The following is a 21,502-nucleotide window of genomic DNA, read 5'->3' on the forward strand; positions in this document are numbered from 1 at the left end:
GAAGAGAGCATATCAAGCCTTTCTCACTGATGTTTAAAGACTCCAGCCTGGAAGAGAAGGTAGCTGGGGCTTTTAGACATTTTCTCCTTCTTTTCATTTCTTCCCTAATCATGTCGGCCAGAAAGTCAAACACAAACAATCTTCATGAGTAAGCTCAAGGCACGTTTGCATCCGACCACTCAAATGGAGTCTTCTTCCTGGAAGGAGGCTGACATGTCTCACTTGTATTATTTTAGGGGCAGGATACAATTATACACAATCAGCAAATATTTGCTCATTTTACAATTATATGAATTTACTTTATCCTGACACATCACATGACCAAAAGATTTCATTATTGTCCTCATTATTTACGTGTCTCGAACACATGTTTTCATTCCCAATATTATAATTGCTTCTGTTTCCCTGTTTGAGTTGAATTACACTATATTGCCAAAAGTAGTTGGCCACCCATCCGAACAATCAGAATCAGGTGTTCTAATCACTTGGCCCGGCCACAGGTGTATAAAATCAAGCACTTAGGTATGGAGATATGAAATTTGGTGGAGGAGGAATTATGGTGTGGGGTTGTTTTTCAGGATTTGAGCTTGGCCCCTTAGTTCCAGTGAAAGGAACTTTGAATGCTCCAGGATACCAAAAGTTAGACTTGGACTTAGACAAACTTTAATGATCCACAAGGGAAATTGTTCCACACAGTAGCTCAGTTACAAAGGATAATGCAGGTATAAAGTAGACAAAAAAATGTACCATAGTAGCAATTTAAAATATAACATATACAGTATGTAACATTTACATATTATATATACAGTATATGATATATACTGATATATTATATTATTGTCAGGTTTTTCAAACACTGATGACATCTATTAAACAGACAAGAAGCAAGGAATCATGCAGAGACAGAGTTCAACGCATGGAGCTGCACACTTAGTCACAGTCTCGCCCTACGCTCTAAGGTACAGCTCCCGCGTCCCTCTATTTATTCAGGAGTTCCCCTGTCAATAACACTGAGGCCGCCTCTAAAAGGAGTGGTCACACATATCATGCAAAGCAGCGCCAGTACGCACAATACGTGACGGAATGTGCTGGGGCCTTGTGATTTCGCCTGGTCTCTGCTTCGTTTGCGTGCTGTCGTCTTATCTTCGTTGAGGTCCTTGAAGTCCTTGGCTGTTAGCGGGCTAAAACAAAGATAACATCTGCAGCTGAGGCCACCCCTCAGACAAGAAGTTTTTGTCCTTGCACAGATAGAAAAAGCACAATAGCTAATAACTATAGCAACGGACTTTAAGCATACTAAAGTTGTGTGATAATATATACATGATTATTCTAACAATTATATTATATTTTTATATACAATATACAATTTTTAACAATTACCATGTACAATATTACAGTATATGTAACAGCTGCAGCATAAAATAGAGAGCAGATCCAGCAGAAATGTTACATTACAAACAATGAGAGGTAGCTAACATAGAAGCGGTCATGTAATAGACAGATGTCATCTACTGCTGTATGGCGAGTGATTATACAGCTGGATGGAGTGCGGAATGAAGGAGTTCTTGTATCGAACACTGTGGGAACAAAGCTGAAGGAGCCTGTAGGAGTATTATTGAGTTATAAGGAGTATAACATTTTGGACAATTACATGCTCCCAACCTTGTGGGAACAGTTTGGAGCGGGCCCCTTCCTCCTCCAACATGACTGCGCACCAGTGCACAAAGCAAGGTCCATAAAGACATTGATGACAGAGTTTGGCGTGGATGAACTTGACTGGCCTGCACAGAGTCCTGACCTGAACCCGATAGAACACCTTTGGGATGAATTAGAACAGAGACTGAGAGCCAGGCCTTCTCGACCAACATCAGTGTGTGACCTCACCAATGCGCTTTTGGAAGAATGGTCGATAATTCCTATAGACACACTCCGCAACCTTGTGGACAGCCTTCCCATAAGAGCTGAAGCTGTAATAGCTGCACAAGGTGGACCGACATCATATTGAACCCTATGGGTTAGGAATGGGATGGCACTTCAAGTTCATATGTGAGTCAATGCAGGTGGCCAAATACTTTTGGCAATATAGTGTATCTCTTCCCAAACAGCAGACTTTAAAGGGTTTTCAATCTCTGGCCTCTCCTTGGCACAAATGTTTGCCCTGACCCCCACTAGCCAAAGGCTGGACTGTATTTGTTTAGCGAGTACACTCATGACGCCATAAACACTTCCTGTCCCCCACGTTTAATGTGCACAGTGTGGGGAAATCTGTAAACCTCTGTACCCAACTGAAAAATCCAATCATTAACACTGCTAATTAAGGGTTTTGAGCTGCGTTTCTAAAGCTTTTTTTTTTTTTTTAATAATGTCTATTGCTGCGTTGTACGTGACGCCACGTCCGGTTGCAACCCAGAAATAAAGTGGTTCAAGCGATCAATCAATCAATCAAAGTTTATTTATATAGCCCTTTATCACAAGTATCTCAAAGGGCTGCACAAGCCACAACAACATCCTCTGCTCAGATCCCACATCTGGGCAAGAAAAAACTCAACCCAATGGGATACAATGAGAAACCTTGGAGGGGACCACAGATGTGGGGAACCCCCCCGGGCGACTGGTGCAATGGATGTCGAGTGGATCTAGTTCAGGGGTCACCAACCTTTTTGAAACCAAGAGCTACTTCTTGGGTACTGATTAATGCGAAGGGCTACCAGTTTGATACACACTTAAATAAATTGGCAGAAATAGCCAATTTGCTCAATTTACCTTTAACTCTATGTTATTATTAATAATTAATGATATTTATATTTGTGGAAACACTGATCATCTTAATGATTTCTCACAATAAATATATATAGAAACAGATAAATATCAATTGCAACACTTTATTTTTATATTTTCTCTAAGTGCACATTTTTCAAATTGAACATTTTCAAATGATCACTTCTAAGACAGTCTTGTGAAATCACAATATCCCATTTTAACGAGCTAGCCACTAACATTTTTATAAAAGAGGAGAAATCACGAAAAAAATGAAAATTAAATTTTGAAACATAGTTTATCTTCAATTTCGACTCTTTAAAATTGAACCGAAAAAAAGAAGAGAAAAACTAGCTAATTCGAATCTTTTTGAAAAAATTAAAAACAGAATTTATGGAACATCATTAGTAATTTTTCCTGATTAAGATTCATTTTCGAATTTTGATGACATGTTTTAAATAGGTTAAAATCCAATCTGCACTTTGTTAGAATATATAACAAATTGGACCAAGCTATATTTCTAACAAAGACAAATCATTATTTCTTCTTGATTTTCCAGAACAAAAATTTTAAAAGAAATTCAAAAGACTTTGAAATAAGATTTAAATTTGATTCTACAGATTTTCTAGATTTGCCAGAATAATTTTTTTGAATTCTAATCATAATAAGTTTGAAGAAATATTTCACAAATATTCTTCATCGAAAAAACAGAAGCTAAAATGAAGAATTAAATTACAATTTATTTATTATTCTTTACAATTAAAAAACTAAATTTACTTGAACATTGATTTAAATTGTCAGGAAAGAAGAGGAAGGAATTTAAAAGGTAAAAAGGTATATGTGTTTGAAAATACTAAAATAATTTTTAAGGTTGTATTTTTTCTCTAAAATTGTCTTTCTGAAAGTTATAAGAAGCAAAGTTAAAAAAAAAAAAAATGAATTTATTTAAACAAGTGAAGACCAAGTCTTTAAAATATTTTCTTGGATTTTCACATTTTATTTGAGTTTTGTCTCTCTTAGAATTAAAAATGTCGAGCAAAGCGAGACCAGCTTGCTAGTAAATAAATACAATTTAAAAAATAGAGGCAGCTCACTGGTAAGTACTGCTACTTGAGCTATTTTTAGAACAGCGGGCGACTCATCTGGTCCTTACAGGCGACCTGGTGCCCGCGGGCACTGCGTTGGTGACCCCTGATCTAGTTAATAATGTGAGAGCCCAGTCCATAATGGAGCCAGCAGGGGATCCTCTTGAGTGGAGACAAGTCAGCAGCGCATAGACGTCCCCAACTGATGCACAGATGAGTGGTCCATCCAGGGTCCCGACTTTGCACAGCTAGCGCCTCATCTGTGGTCACCTAATAACCTCTCCACGCAGGAGAGGGGGGCAGAGCAGAAAAGAGACGGCAGATCAACTGGTCTAAAAGGGGGGATCTATTTAAAGGCAAGAGTATGCAAATGAGTTTTAAGTAAATGCGTGCGATGTTAAAAGTCATGTATAGGTGTGAGTTGGCACATTCCAGTGGTGGCTGCAGTTAGAAAGCCCTCAAAATGACAATTTATGACATTAAGGATCATCAATCGATGGACATTTCTCGTGACGACGGCGCCACCTTGAGTTTACTCATGACTAAAAGTCCATTTAGTCTGTCACAGTACAGCTTTGCTCTGGATTGTTTGGAGTCACATTGCATTCATTAAAGCACAGATGTTGTAAGGAATAACATATCTTTTTAATTAAACAACCAGTAATCATGTACTATGCAGTGTACGTACATCGCCTCCTTTGTTTGAAACGTTATCAACGAGACCCCCATTAACTTCATGGATGAGCTCATTTAGGCAGGTGCACCTTTCTTTCAACGGGACGTATTGTGTGACTGCTGAAGAGAATATACTGTACGCTCCTCACAAGAACTCATGCATATTTTCATAAATTCATCAAATCATCAAATCAAACTTGATTTATGTAGTACTTTTCATATACAGGAAAGTGGCAAACATAAAGTGCTGTACACTTAAAAAAGAAGAAGAGAAGAAAACACACGCACACACACACACATAGCACTATTGACAATAACAAAACCAAAACATGGCATGGCACTGAAGAGTTGAGGAAAAATAATAAGAATAACTCAAATTAATGGCATCTAAAAAATAGTATGAAACATATGTGATAAAATATATGTAGCAAATTAAATAAAAATAATACCTTAATAAAAATGTAGCATTGAGAGAATAATAGTAGTTATATTATTAATTAAGATAGAAAACAGCACAATAAATAATTCAAAACATATGTCGTGTTGCATTATGTTTCTCATGTCGTGTCGTGTTACATGTGTCATGTTACGTGTTTCATATTATGTGCTATGTTACATACTATATTAGGGATGCAACAATATCAGAAGCGTACGATGCGAAATGATCACGGTGTTAGGACCACGGTATGATTTTATTTTGATATTGTCCAAAAAAAAATACTTGGAAAAAATGCCATAGCGTGAAAAAGGAAGTGACAGAGATGTTCAGGGTAAACACGCTCACTGTAATTGAACACAAAAATAATGCTTCATTGTTCGAATCATATTTATTACAACAAACATGTATTTTTAGTGCAAAGAATTGTGCGGGAACATACGGTTTGAAGCAAAAAAAAAAAAAAAGTAAATTCCAGTTGAGTGCAAGTCTTCAAAGTGACAATGTAAACATCCTGAGTAAATCATTAATGTTCAATTTAGTGTCTTTCAACTTTCACTTTCCAAATAGCAATGTCCTCCACAGTGGACAATTTTATACCTGTTCGGAAAATGCTGTTATTTAGAAAAGTTAACTGACAATTTTACTTTATTTTTATTTTATTTTTTTATTTTGATTGATTTATTTATTTATTTTTGTCCTGTCCAGCTTCTCAGGCAAATCATATAGTTGATGTAGATGCCCATATCGGCTGTTCAGGTTTACTTTACAAAAGAGAAGTGTGGGATACTTCTCTTGTTGCCTTATTTGTATTTGACTTTATTAAATGTATTTATTTTACTTTAAATAATGTGATTACCTCACAAATTGATGTTTAGCCTCGCTGGCTTCATTTCATATTTGCAGATAAAGCTTTATAAAGTAGCTTGTCTGCGTTCCCACCAGGCGTTTTCCCTCCGTGCGGTGCCCCGTCACGAGCTCTGTGTCGGCTTGGAAACGCTCGAGACGAAGGTGGCGCACTTTGTTTTGCAGTATGCAGACCTTGTTACCTCAGACAAAGAGCTTCTGTTTTCGCTAGTGTTTGTTTGACTGTTTGTTGGCAACATAACTCCAAAAGTAATGGACGGCTTTCCAGGAAATGTTTGTAAAAAACAATTCCACTTATCTACTACGAACACACGTTCCCGCATGTTTCCTCTTTTTCTGCCCTCTACTGCGTTCCACACCCCACCTTGCCCGTCCCACGCTGCGCAGAGGGTTTTGGGACATGTAGATTATTTTCAGACCACTCACACTCACCAAGTAATTGTTGAATACCGTCACACGTCAAGGCTTTATTGTGAGGTATCTAAAATATGTTACATCACTATACTGTTTGTCACATATGCTGCATATGTCATGTTATGTTACATATGTCATGTTAGATGTGTTTCATATGTCAAGTTATGTTACATATGTCATGTTACATGTGTTTCATATGTCATCTTATGTTACATATGTCATGTTACATGCATGTGTTTCGTATGTCAAGTTATGTTACATATGTCATGTTACATGTGTTTCATATGTCATGTTATGTTACATATGTTACATATGTCATGTTACTTATGTTTCTATGGCATGTTATGTTACATATGTCATATTACATATGCTACATATGTCCTGTTATGTTACATAGGTCATGTTACATGTTTCATATGTTATGTTACATATGTCATGTCACATATGTTACATATGTCATGTTACAGCTATCATGTTACATATGTTTCATATGTCATGTTGCATATGATATGTTACATACTGTATGTAATGTTACATGTTTCATATGTCATGTTATGTTACATACTGTGTCATGTTACATGTGTTTCATGTCATGTTATGTTACATGTGTTTCATATGTCAAGTTATGTTACATATGTCATGTTACATGTTTTTCATATGTCATGTTTCATGTCTTTCATATGTCATGTTATGTTACATATGTCATGTTACGTATGTCATGTTACTTATGTTTCTATGGCATGTTATGTTACATATGTCCTGTTATGTTACATAGGTCATGTTACATATGTTTCATATGTTATGTTATGTTACATATGTCATGTTACATGTTACATATGTCATGTTACAGCTATCATGTTACATATGTTATGTTGCATATGTTTCATATGTCATGTTGCATATGATATGTTACATACTGTATGTAATGTTACATATGTTTCATATGGCATGTTATGTTACATACTGTATGTCATTTTATGTATGTTTCGTGTCATGTTATGTTACATACTGTATGTCATGTTACATGTGTTTCATGTCATGTTTTGTTACATATGTCATGTTGCATGTGTTCATTTGTCATGTTATGTTACATACTGTATGTCATGTTGCATATGTTTCATGTCATGTTATGTTACATACTGTATGTCATGTTGCATATGTTTCATGTCATGTTATGTTACATACTGTATGTCATTTTATGTATGTTTCATGTTATGTTACATACTGTATGTCATGTTACATGTGTTTCATGTCATGTTATGTTACATTTGTCATGTTGCATGTTTCATACGTCATGTTACATACTGTATGTCATGTTACATACGTTTCATGTTATGTTACATATGTTATGTTACATACCGGATGTCATGTTACATGTTTTCATATTATGTTACATACCGTATGTCATGTTAAATGTTTTCATGTTATGTTATGTTACATATGTCATGTTACATGTTTCATATGTTATATATAGCATGTTACATATGCCATGTCTCATATGTATTGTGCATATGTTTAATATGTCATCTTACATATGTCATGTTACATATGTCATGTTACATATGTCATGTTTCTTATGCCATGTTACATACATTGTTACATGATATGTCATTTTACATGTTTCATATGTCATGTTATATATGTTTCATGTAGTGTTGTGTTACATATGTCATGTTACATATGCTATATATGTCCTCCTATGTTAGATATGTAATGTAAAATATGTTACCTATGTCATGTTAAATATGTAACATGTGTCGTTTTACGTGTTACATATATCATTTATGTAACATGGCATGTGTAACATCGCATGTGAAACATGTAACATAGCAGTACTTATGAACCACGTAACTTCACATTTGTAACATGACATATGTAACATAAGTAACGTGACATATTTAATATTTGTCTTACACAACACATATGTTACATATGTTATTCTGCACCAAAATTAATCTTTTTATTATTTGCTTTTTTTTTTTTTTTTTTTTAATGCTACTACGTTCATATTTCTCAACCCATTCAAAGCACTTCAACATTAAAACGGTCAGTTTATTAGGGACAAGATGGCTATTGTATTGCCACATCTCTGAAAAAAATTCTCGCATTTAACGTAACTCCACAATTTCTACGCCAACATTGCCACTGAAACTTTAATATATAGTTTTGACTACTTCAACATTTGTCAACCAAGCGTTCTAAAAAACGAAATATTTTCCAAAATTCAATATTTTCCGTACAGCTAGCCGCTCTTCAGCATTCACACACAATTTTTTACACAAATTACCTTTGTCTTATTATTATTATGATCATGAAAGTGTGGTCTCCATGGAAAAAAAACATGGTTCTTGTACAGGAAATAACTTTTGAATTCTTTTTTTTTTTTTCCTTTTGTGAATGCAATGCACTTCTGTGGCTTCTTTTGTCCCACTTTGCTTCACCTTTGAACTTTGAGTTGAGCTTTGTCGTCCCCTCCCTCCGTCCCCAGCCCCACCACACACACACGCACACACACACACTTTTTTGTTTGTGTCACCTGCTCCCACCTTTAAAGAATTTTAGTTTTTTCTTCTTCTCTTCAGTAAATGTTCCGTGACTTGCTGTGAGCAAACGTCAAGCGTCCTCTTGCTAATTTCCCAGCAACCTTTGAGACGGACGCCGAGGCAGGGCGGTGGGGACACGAGGTTGATGTCTGCGCTCTTTATTTAGGACTGCACACTGTCTTCCCCCGCTGTCCCACTAACACTCCCAAATGCAAGCATGCAAACTTTGATTGCCATAAAATACCACATTGCTTGTTTGTTGTCAGATTGAAAGTATAAACAGCATTCCTTTCATTTTCTTAGTTTACCCATACTAGCTTTAAAAAGTCTTGATTCCAGGGCTATCCGAAATGCAGCCTGGGGGCGATTTTCGGTCTGCAAGTCTAATTAATTGTTAATGAGCTTTATTATTAGATATTACACCAATTTACTTTGTCAGCTTTAACACAATGCTAAGATTTTTTTGTTTATATCATTTATCTATGGAAAAAGTTTGAAAAACCCCCATTTAAGCTGAACTAAGCTAACCTTCCTTGACATGAGGGCAATCATATCTACAGTCGTGGTCAAAAGTTGACATCCACTTGTAAAGAACATAATGTCATGGCTGTCTTGAGTTTCCAATAATTTCTACAACTCTTATTTTTTTGTGATAGAGTGATTGGAGCACATACTTGTTGGTCACAAAATATTCATGAAGTTTGGTTCTTTTATGCATTTATTATGGGCCTACTGAAAATGTGACCAAATATGCTGGGTCAAAAGTATACATACAGCAATGTTAATATATTATATTTGGTTACATGTCCCTTGGCAAGTTTCACTGCAATAAGGCGCTTTTGGTAGCCATCCACAAGCTTCTGGTTGAATTTTTGACCACTCCGCTTGACAAAATTAGTGCAGTTCAGCTAAATTTGTTGGTTTTCTGACATTGACTTGTTTCTTCAGCATTGTCCATAAAAATTGAGCTGTTTGTCCACAATACCCAGCAATATGTTTGGAGGAGAAAAGGTGAGGCCTTTAATCTCAGGAACACCACACCTACCGTCAAGCATGGTGGTGGTAGTATAATGCTCCGGACCTGTTTTGCTGCCAATGGAACTGGTGCTTCATGGAGAATAAATGGGACAATGAAAAAGGAGGATTACCTCCAAATTCTTCAGGACAACCTAAAATCATCAGCCCAGAGGTTGGGTCTTGGGCACAGTTGGGTGTTCCAACAGGACAATGATCCCAAACACACGTCAAAAGTGGTAAAGGAATGGCTTAATCAGGCTAGAATTAAGGCTTTAGAATGGCCTTCCCAAAGTCCTGACTTAAACGTGTGGACAATGCTGAAGAAGTTAAAAGTTAAAGTTAAAGTACCAATGATAGTCACACACACACTAGGTGTTGTGAAATGTGTCCTCTGGATTTGACCCATCCCCTTGTTCATCCCCTGGGAGATGAGGGGAGCAGTGGGCAGCAGCGGTGCCGCGCCCGAGAATCATTTTTGGTGATTTAACCCCCAATTCCAACCCTTGATGCTGAGTGCCAAGCAGGGAGATAATGGGTCCCATTTTTATAGTCTTTGGTATGACTCGGCAGGGGTTTGAATTCACAACCTATCGATCTGAGGGCGGACACTCTAGCCACTCGGCCACTGAGTAGCAAGAAACAAGTCCATGTCAGAAAACCCAACCTCTGGGCTGGATGATTTTAGGTTGTCCTGAAGAATTTGGAGATAATCCTCTTTTTTCATTGTCCCATTTACTCTCTGTAAAGCACCACTTCCATTGGCAGCAAAACAGGCCCGGAGCATAATACTACCACCCCCATGCTTGACGGTAGGAAGGGTGTTCTTGAGATTAAAGGCCTCACATTTTCTCCTCTAAAAATATTGCTGGGTATTGTGGACAAACAGCTCAATTTTTATGGACAATGCTGAAGAAACAAGTCAATGTCAGAAAACCAACAAATTTAGCTGAACTGCACTAATTTTGTCAAGAGGAGTGGTCAAAAATTCAACCAGAAGCTTGTGGGTGGCTACCAAAAGCGCCTTATAGCAGTGAAACTTGCCAGGGGACATGTAACCAAATATTAACATTGCTGTATGTATATTTTTGACCCAGCAGATTTGCTCACATTTTCAGTAGACCCATAATAAATTCATAAAAGAACCAAACTTCATGAATGTTTTTTTGCGACCAACAAGTATGTGCTGGTTCTTAACCTGGGTTCGATCGAACCCTAGGGGTTCGGTGAGTCGGGCTCAGGGGTTCGGCGGAGGTCAAGATACACCCGACTCATCGTGTAAATAAAAACTTTTCCCTATCGGCGTATTACGGATACGGCAACAGCAGAAGTCAGACTGATTTGCAGGTGTGTAATTTGTTGTGAGTTTATGCACTGTGTTGGTTTTGTTGTTTGAACAAGGTGATGTTCATGCACGGTTCATTTTGTGCACCAGTAAAAAAAACATGGTAACACTTTAGTATGGGGAACATATTCACCATTAATTAGTTGCTTAGTAACATGCAAATTAGTAACATATTGGCTCTTAACTAGTCATTATTAAGTACTTATTAACACCTTATTATAACCCTAACCCTCTAACCCTGGCCCAAACTCTCTAACCCTAACCAAATAACTTTAAATTAAGTCTTTGTTACTTAGAATATGTTCCCCATACTAAAGTGTTACCAAAAACATATAACTTTGTCTTGAATTTGAAAAAAATATATATATATATTTTTCACTAAAGAAGGGTTGGGTGAATGCGCATATGAAACTGGTGGGGTTCGGTACCTCCAACAAAGTTAAGAACCACTGCCCTATCACAAAAAAATAAGAGTTGTAGAAATGATTGGAAACTCAAGACAGCCATGACATTATGTTCTTTACAAGTGTATGTCAACTTTTGACCACGACTGTAGCATTCCAGCTAAAAAGTCTTAATAATTTTACGGGAGACAAACTAACACGTGACTAATGTCCTCACCACCCCGCCGCTCGCCGTCTCGCTCCTGTCTAACGCTCTAATGCTTGTGCTTGAGGCGTGGCATGTGCCTGTGCTAACGTGCTAACGTGCTAAGGTGGCGTTTTGGATGTGTCGCGTGTTCCTCCGCTTCCTGTCTCACCCTCACCTCCTCCTGTCGCTCTTCTTCTTCCTCCACCTCCCGCCTTCATGGTCAAGTACTCTCAGATGAGGGACGAGGTCTTCAAGTCCAACCTGGTGTGCGCCTTCATCGTGCTCCTCTTCATCACCACCATCCAAAGTCTGCTCCCGTCTGCCGGGTAAAAACTCAGCAACGTCACACGTGCACGTTAAAACCGGATTGACAAACGGTTTGTAGGTCATGTGATTGTTGACCCGCTGATGTTTTATTTTTTTTGTAGAATGGTCACCATGGTGATCCAGTTCTCTGTCCTCATCATCCTGCACTGTTGCCTGGTCCTGGTGACCACCGCCGAGGACTACAAGTGTCTCCCTCTGGTCCTTCGCCAAGCCTGCTGCTGGATCAACGAGACCTACACCGCCCGCAACGTCATCATCTTCGTCTCCATCGTCATCAACTTCCTGGCGGCCATAATCAACATTGTGAGTTCTTTTTATAAATTGATCATTTTTATTGGAATGAAAGTTCAACTTCATGTTGCTCTCTGGCAGCTGTGGTGTGACTTTGACAAGTCCAACACCTTCAGGAACCAAACCCTCAACCAATCTACAGCCATCGCGGATATCTGCTTCTACCCAGAGGTATTCCCCCCCACCCCCATCATCACCTTGTCATCATGTTGTCATCACCAGGGCCGCCTTAACCTATAATGCGAGGCCCCGAGGTCTGATTAAAACCATGGTCTTTACACCTGGGCTGAACATTGTGTGTGTTCGTGATGAGGGTTAGCAAGCGATGGCAAGACTAATGTTGGATTAAACCAATATGCAATTTTTGCAAGAGGGTTTGGGTCTTGTCAGACACTCTTAACTTGATTAAAACTTACCTTATTGATATGGTTTCAGAGCAAAATGTATTTTATATTATACAAACCCCAAAACCAGTGAAGTTGGTATGTTGTGTAAATCATTACGTCAACATCACATTATCATCATGTCGTCATTACGTCAACATCACATTATCATCATGTCGTCATTACGTCAACATCACATTATCATCATGTTGTCATTACGTCAACATCACATTATCATCATGTCGTCATTACGTCAACATCACATTATCATCATGTTGTCATTACGTCACCATCACATTATCATCATGTTGTCATTACGTCACCATCACATCATCATCATGTTGTCATTACGTCACCATCACATTATCATCATGTTGTCAATACGTCACCATCACATTATCATGTTGTCAATACGTCACCATCACATTATCATCATGTTGTCATTACGTCCCCATTACATTATCATCATTTTGTCATTACGTCCCCATCACATTATCATCATTTTGTCATTACGTCACCATCACATTATCATCATGTTGTCATTACGTCACCATCACATTATCATCATGTTGTCATTACATCAACATCACATTACCATCATGTTGTCATTACGTCAACATCACATTATCATCATGTTGTCATTACGTCAACATCACCTTATCATCATGTTGTCATTACGTCACCATCACATTATCATCATGTTGTCATTACGTCACCATCACAATATCATCATGTTGTCATTACGTCACCGTCACATTATCATCATGTTGTCATTACGTCCCCATCACATTATCATCATTTTGTCATTACGTCACCATCACGTTATCATCATGTTGTCATTACGTCACCATCACATTATCATCATGTTGTCATTATGTCAACATCACATTATCATCATGTTGTCATTACGTCAACATCACATTATCATCATGTTGTCAATAAGTCACCATCACATTATCATCATGTTGTCTTTATGTCACCATCACATTATCAACATTTTGTCGTTACGTCCCCATCACATTATCATCATTTTGTCATTACGTCAACATCATATTATCATCATGTTGTCATTACGTCAACATCACATTATCATCATGTTGTCATTATGTCAACATCACATTATCATCATGTTGTCATTACGTCACCATCACATTATCATCATGTTGTCATTATGTCACCATCACCTTATCATCATGTTGTCATTACGTCAACATCACATTATCATCATGTTGTCATTACGTCAACATCACATTATCATCATGTTGTCATTACGTCACCATCACATTATCATCATGTTGTCATTACGTCACCATCACATTATCATCATGTTGTCATTACGTCACCATCACATCATCATCATGTTGTCATTACGTCACCATCACATAATCATCATGTTGTCATTACGTCACCATCACCTTATCATCATGTTGTCATTACGTCAACATCACATTATCATCATGTTGTCATTACGTCAACATCACATTACCATCATGTTGTCATTACGTCAACATCACATTATCATCATGTTGTCATTATATCACCATCACATTATCATCATGTTGTCAATACGTCACCATCACGTTATCATCATTTTGTCATTACGTCACCATCATGTTGTCATTAGGTCCCCATCACATTATCATCATTTTGTCATTACGTCACCATCACGTTATCATCATGTTGTCATTACGTCACCATCACATTATCATCATGTTGTCATTATGTCAACATCACCTTATCATCATGTTGTCAATACGTCACCATCACATTATCATCATGTTGTCATTACGTCCCCATCACATTATCATCATTTTGTCATTACATCACCATCACATTATCATCATGTTGTCATTATGTCAACATCACCTTATCATCATGTTGTCATTACGTCAACATCACATATCATCATGTCATCATCACGTTGCATCATGCCATTATCATGTTAGTACGTATACATTCTGTAATTATCATGTTGTCATCATGTCCATACACCCATCCATTTTCTACCGCTTGTCCCTTTCATCATGTTATCATTGCGCATCATTATGTCATTGCGTTAGTATCATGTAATCATCATGTTATCATCACGCCTTCATCATGTTATCATTACATCATCACATGATCATGTTATCATCATGTAATCATGGCATTATCGTGTGATCAAGTTAACATCATGGTAACACGTTATCATCACGCCATCATCACGTTAGATTCAAATTATGATCATGCCACCATCATTTCAACATGTTATTACTATTCCATTTTCATGTTGCCGTTTTATCGTCATGCCGTCATCATGTTATTATCATGGTATCATCACAGCATAATCATGCCCTCATCATATTGCAATCAAGACGTCATCATGGAATCATCATGTTAACATTTTATCACCATGATATTATCATGACAGCCTTTTATTGTCACACCATCATGTTATTACAGTGGCATTAACGTACCATTATCATGTTATTATAACACCATCATTATGTTAACATGCTATCATCACACCATCATTATGTTATCATCACACCTGTAGTTCTTAAACTATTTTCACCAAGTACCACCTTAGAAAAAACTTGGCTCTCCAAATACCCCCATAGTGACCAATATTAACGCACAGTAGCGTAGTAGGCCTAAGTATTTGTTAAAAGAAAGCAGAGGCTTTATTTAACAAGTACGTAGTATCAGTTTAATATTTTTGGCCACTGTAATATTGCACACAGTTTAAATATAGGAAAGTATAACACTGTACTTAAATCAAGTGGTTCTTTGACGTACCACTAGATGGAGCCCGCATTCCACTAGTGCTGGGGTGTCAAAGTCAAGAATGATCTATGGCCCTCGGGATGATATTTGATTAGTATTAGAATCGGCCCGCAGGCCACAGCCACCTGCTGCTGTTTTGCACGCACCAATACTCCATCAGTGTTCACTGCAAAAAGTCAGAGTTCAAAAACAAGAAAAAAAAAATACAAAAATGAGGGGTATTTTATTTGAACTAAGCAAAATTATCTGCCAATCGAACAAGAAAATTTGGCTTGTCAGGACTTTCCAAAACAAGTAAAATTAGCTAACCTCAATGAACCCAAAAATACCTTAAAATAAGTATATTCTCACTAATAACAAGTGTACTTTTCTTGGTAGAAAAAAAAATTGACCTTTTTGCTCAATATGTTCAAAAATATTCTTAAATAAGTAAATGCTAGTGCCATTATCTTGACATAATGATATGCGCTCGGCATCATGATTTTTTTTTCATGCTTGAAGTAAGAAATTATTACTTTAAAAAAGTAGTTTTATACTTGTGAGTGTTGATGACAAAGCTTTGCAAGAGTTGATATTCTAGTTTCAAGCATGTTTTACTCAATATAGGTCATAAAATCTCAGCAACAAGCTGTAATATCTTACTGAGATCATTCAGGACCAAAACCCTTAAAACAAGTAAAACACTCTAAGATCAAATCTGCTTAGTGATGGGGCGGTATAGCTCGGTTGGTAGAGTGGCCGTGCCAGCAACTTGAGGGTTCCAGGTTCGATCCCAGTTTCTGCCATCCTAGTCACTGCTGTTGTGTCCTTGTGCAAGACACTTTACCCGCCTGCTCCCAGTGCCACCCACATTGGTTTAAATGTAACTTAGATATTGGGTTTCACTATGTAAAGCGCTTTGAGTCACTAGAGAAAAGCGCTATAGAAATATAATTCACTTCACTTCAGAAGAATTATCTTATCAGACAGAAAATAAGCAAAAATCACCCTTATTTGAGATATTTAATCTTACTTAGATTTCAGTTTTTGCAGTGTTGGCGCTAGGAATTTTCAAAATGGGATCCTGGGGCCCCATCAAGTCATAAAAATGGGGTCCCATAGTACATTTTTGGGGTCCCCCTTTTTGTAAGCGTTTTTGAAAACAAATGATAAATGTATGCATTATCCTGTTATTTCTCACATTCTATATTGTGTTTTGGAAGAAGGTTGTCATAAACGTTACTTAATTCATTCAAAAAAGAAATACAAAAGAAAACACATTTTTATGCATATGTAAATGTATTCGGTTATCAATCCAATCCAATCCACTTTATTGATATAGCACATTTAAACAACAAAATGTTTCCAAAGTGCTGCACAACAATATTAAAAACAATTAAAAACAATATAAAATAAATATGATTAAAAACGATTTTAAAGGGTAAAACCAATTAAAACAGTAAATAGAAATCAAAATTTTAAAAACACAGAGGACAACAGAGGACCACACAACTCACGTAGTGTTAAAAGCCAGAGAATAAAAGTGGGTCTTAAGACGAGACTTAAAACACTCCACTGTGGGAGCAGTTCGAACATGGAGGGGCAGAATGTTCCAGAGCTTAGGGCCGACCACAGAGAAGGTCCTGTCTCCCCTGGTTTTAAGTCTCGTCTTGGGCACCACGAGCTGGAGCTGGCTCTCGGACCTCAGAGCGCGCGCAGGATTGTAAGTTTGGATGAGGTCCGAGATATAATGAGGTGCCAGTCCATGTAAAGCTTTAAAAACAAACAGCAAGGTTTAAAAATCAATTCTAAAATGAACAGGGAGCCTGTGCAAAGTCTCAAGAATTGGGGTTATATGCTGGCGTCTCCTGGCCCCTGTTAAAAGTCGTGCTGCCGCGTTCTGGACTAACTGCAAATATAAACATTCATTCACTTTCTTCTTTCCTTCATGGATCTAAACTGCTGCCGGTCAATTTTTTCTATATTTTTTATTGTAATATTTTCAGAATGTGTTTGTTCTATTTTTGGCCAAAGTAAGACAAAGAAAACAATCTGAAGTTGTCTTTATTTTTTTTAGTTTTAATGCCATGATTTTAATAGTCCGGCCCGCGTGCGCACAGATTTTCCTCCATGCGGCCCCTGAGCTAAAATGAGTTTGACACCCCTGCACTAGTGGTACACCTACCACAGTTTACGAATCAATGCATTACACTATCATCACGTTATCACTCCACCATCATCATGTTATCACCACCCCATTACTATGTCATTATCATGCAAATTATCATGTCACCAAGTTATCGCCATGCCATCATCATGTTATCATTACATCATCATCAAGTTGTCATGACGCCATTATAATCTTATCATCATGCCATCATCATGTAATGATCATATTATCATTTTGGCATCATGTCATCATCACCTCTTCCTTTGATGACTTCATATGTCATATAATATTAATGTGTTAAAGAAGTGATTGTTTTAAAACAATTTCTTATCCATTTTTATTCTATGACAGTAAATAAAAGTGTGACCTTGCCTGTAGTCATATCATCATGAAGACATGAGGTCCTCAAATGCTAATGATGCGATGCTAAAGTGTGCTAATAAGTCCCGCCCTTTTTTTTTTCCTCTCTGTGTCCAGTACTTTGTGTTCACGGGGGTTTTGGCTATGGTGACTTGTGCCGTCTTCCTGCGTCTCAACTCGGTGTTGAAGCTGGCCGTGCTGCTGGTGATGGTGGCCGTCTACTCGCTGCTCACCGAGGCGTTCTACGCCTCGCTCTTCGTACGCTACGACGTCGTCCACCGCAACACAGAGTGAGCACGTCGCCGTGACGACACTGCCCGGACACCCCATACGGTCCCGATGAGAGTAAAAGTGGCTGCGTGCTGCACACGTTAAACTTCCTGCTCCTTTCAGGGGAATGCCATTTGTGTTCATTGATCATTCCAATAGTAACAATAATGACTTAGATTCATATTCAAAAATGGTAATCATTAATAATGATAATGAAGAACGTGAGACGTCAGTCAGCAGCCACGTTGACCTTTCTTCTAGCTGCAAATTTCATCTTGCTGGAGGGTGCTGATGATGATGATGATGAAGGGACAAGGTGACCTTTACTTTGACAACATAAGAATGTTGCCATAGCAACGCTTTAGAGTTGCTTTACTCGCTCAAGTCCTTCTGGGAGAGCAGAAAGTTTTGACGATAATGATGAGGAGGAGAAGCTCAGCAAACATCGACTGTGAAATACTTGAAATACTTGAAGTACAATGTTGTGTTCTATATAGTAGTGCCTTAACTACGACTTTAATTGGTTCCGTGATGGAGCTCGTTATTTAAAACTCTCAATATGACGCTTTCCTTTGAAATTAATTGAAATTAATTTCCCTCTGCCCCCCAAAAACAGCACAATTGTAACATGCAATATGCCTTTTAAAAAGAGAAACACTAAGGCTGTCAACATTAATGAGTTAACTCATGTGATTAATCCATACTTGCCAACCCTCCCGAATTTTCCGGGAGACTCCCGAAATTCAGCGCCTCTCCCGAAAACCTCACGGGACAAATATTCTCCCGAAAATCTCCCGATTTTCAGCCGGAGCTGGAAGCCACGCCCCCTCCAGCTCCATGCGGACCTGAGTGAGGACATCCTTTTTTCATGACGGGAGGACAACAGGGTGACAAGAACTAAATCATCCAGACTAGAGATAAATTGTATTATTATGTTTATCTTACCTAAAAATAAATATATTTGTTAATTTAAAAAAATAAAAAATAAAAATTACTATATTTAGCTAAAAACATCAAAATTCATTGTATTTTTATTTGTATTTTTTCCTGACTCCTTATTACATCCAGCCATAGAATTATACATTAAAATAAACATATTTGAAATAATTGATTTTAAATTAAAATGAACATATTTAATTATTAAAATAATTGCTTGTTTATCAACAACTTTAGCATTTTATTCATTACATTTTGAAACTCTCAGAAGCCAAGTTATGTTATATTCCTTAATATTTATTTATGCAAGTTTGAAGTATCAATTATCTAAACACAGTTTTCTTTGCATATTTTCAGGATGTAAATATCTATATATATATATATATATATATATATATATATATATATATATATATATATGTATGAAATACTTGACTTGGTGAATTCTAGCTGTCAATATACTCCTCCCCTCTTAATCACGCCCCCAACCACGCCCCGCCCCACCCCCGACCACGTCCCCACCCCCCACCTCCCGAAATCGGAGGTTTCAAGGTTGGCAAGTATGGATTAATCACCAAAAAATTATTGCATTATTAAGTGTGCTTTTAGATTAATAATCCGCAGTGGCGTTAAACAGGGTCCTCACTCCCATTCTCTTCGGCATCTTCTTTGCCGTTCTGCTGAAGCACGCCTTCGGATCATCGACCGAGGGTGTTTACCTCCACACTCGGTCAGACGGCCGACTGTACAACCTGGCTCGCCTGAAAGCAAAGAGCAAGGTCCGGGAGGTAACCATGCTGTTTGCAGATGACGCTGCTCTGGCCACCCACACAGAAGAAGAGCTACAGAGCCTGATGGACCGCTTTGCAAAGGCATGCGACGAGTTCAGCCTGACTATCAGTCTGAAGAAGACAAATGTGATGGCCCAAAATGCTGAACCACCCTGTATCACTATCAATGACTATCAACTAGAGGTCGTCAGCCAGTTCACATACCTTGGCTCCACTATCACTGACAACCTCTCACTGGAAGCAGAGATCAACAAGAGGATCGGCAAGGCATCCACAACCTTGGCCAGGTTGTCGCAAAGAGTGTGGAACAACAGCATGCTGACAATAAACACCAAGATCGCTGTGTATCGTGCCTGCGTGCTAAGCACTCTCTTGTACGCCAGCGAATCCTGGACTCTGTACTCCTCGCAGGAGAAGAGGCTAAGTGCCGTACTCGGGATTACATGGAGCGATCGTGTGACAAACAACGAGGTGCTGATGCAAGTCAAGATTCCCAGCATGGTCACTTTCCTTCGTCAGCGTCGCCTTCGATGGCTGGGCCATGTGCGACGAATGGACGATGGCCGGATCCCCAAAGACATCCTCTACGCAGAGCTTGCCTCCGGCAAGAGGACAACGGGACGGCCACATCTCCGCTTCAAGGATGTCTGCAAGCGTGACCTGAAAGCGCTCGACATGGACCTGAACACCTGGGAAGAGCTTGCTCAGGACAGATCCAGCTGGACTGAAAGCTGGCGAGGCAAAACTTCGCCAGCTTGCAGATGAGAAGCGAGCTCAGAGAAAGAGCAAGAAACTACATCCTGTAGCTGACTCGACCTACACATGCACTAAGTGCAACAGAGACTGTCACTCCCGTGTGGGTCTGTACAGCCACAGCAGACGCTGCATCACCAACTAAGACATATCCAAGGGGCGCCAATCCATTGTCTTCCGAGAGTTACGGATGCCAACAACAAGATTAATAATTCAATTTTATTTGACTGTACAAGCTCTTTTACCTTATCCGCTGTACGGTCAGTGATCAGATCAATGCATACGTCCGTACTAAAATGAGAGCGGAGACTCCGACTGGGGTCCTCCCTGGCATATGTCAGCCCGAAATACAGCCTGAACGAACTTTAGATAAAACTGTTCCAAGTTTTGTGTAAATAAATGACATGCATTCAAGTCAAACGTTCCTGGGTGACATTCTGACAATACAATTGCATTTGTGTACAAATATGGGAGTCTTTTTCTGAAAAAGATTTTAATTATGCAAGTGAGTAATCAACTGTCGGGGCGGCATGGCGTAGTGGGTAGAGCAACCGTGCCAGAAACCTGAGGGTTGCAGGTTCGCTCCCCGCCTCTTACCATCCAAAAATCACTGCCGTTGTGTCCTTGGGCGGGACACTTCACCCTTTGCCCCCGGTGCCACTCACACCGGTGAATTGAATGATGAATGATAGGTGGTGGTCGGAGGGGCCGTTGGCGCAAATTGCAGCCACGCTTCCGTCAGTCTACCC

The 21,502-nt window shown here is 38.5% G+C and overlaps 1 protein-coding gene across 2 annotated transcripts in view; it reads left to right on the forward strand.

Annotated features, from left to right (window-relative positions):
• adcy8 (adenylate cyclase 8 (brain)) overlaps positions 1–21,502 on the forward strand; it is a 140,383-nt gene that overhangs the window by 97,903 nt on the left and 20,978 nt on the right. For both annotated transcript variants that reach the window (XM_061979126.1, XM_061979125.1), the window contains exons 8-12: positions 1–59; positions 11,953–12,053; positions 12,156–12,357; positions 12,427–12,516; positions 18,121–18,293. The exon at positions 1–59 is cut by the window's left edge and continues 139 nt beyond it. In XM_061979126.1, coding sequence (XP_061835110.1) covers positions 1–59; positions 11,953–12,053; positions 12,156–12,357; positions 12,427–12,516; positions 18,121–18,293 — 625 coding nt within the window. The remainder of the gene's footprint in view (positions 60–11,952; positions 12,054–12,155; positions 12,358–12,426; positions 12,517–18,120; positions 18,294–21,502) is intronic.

The sequence above is a fragment of the Nerophis lumbriciformis genome, linkage group LG19, assembly GCF_033978685.3.
Source record: "Nerophis lumbriciformis linkage group LG19, RoL_Nlum_v2.1, whole genome shotgun sequence".
Lineage (NCBI taxonomy): Eukaryota > Metazoa > Chordata > Actinopteri > Syngnathiformes > Syngnathidae > Nerophis > Nerophis lumbriciformis.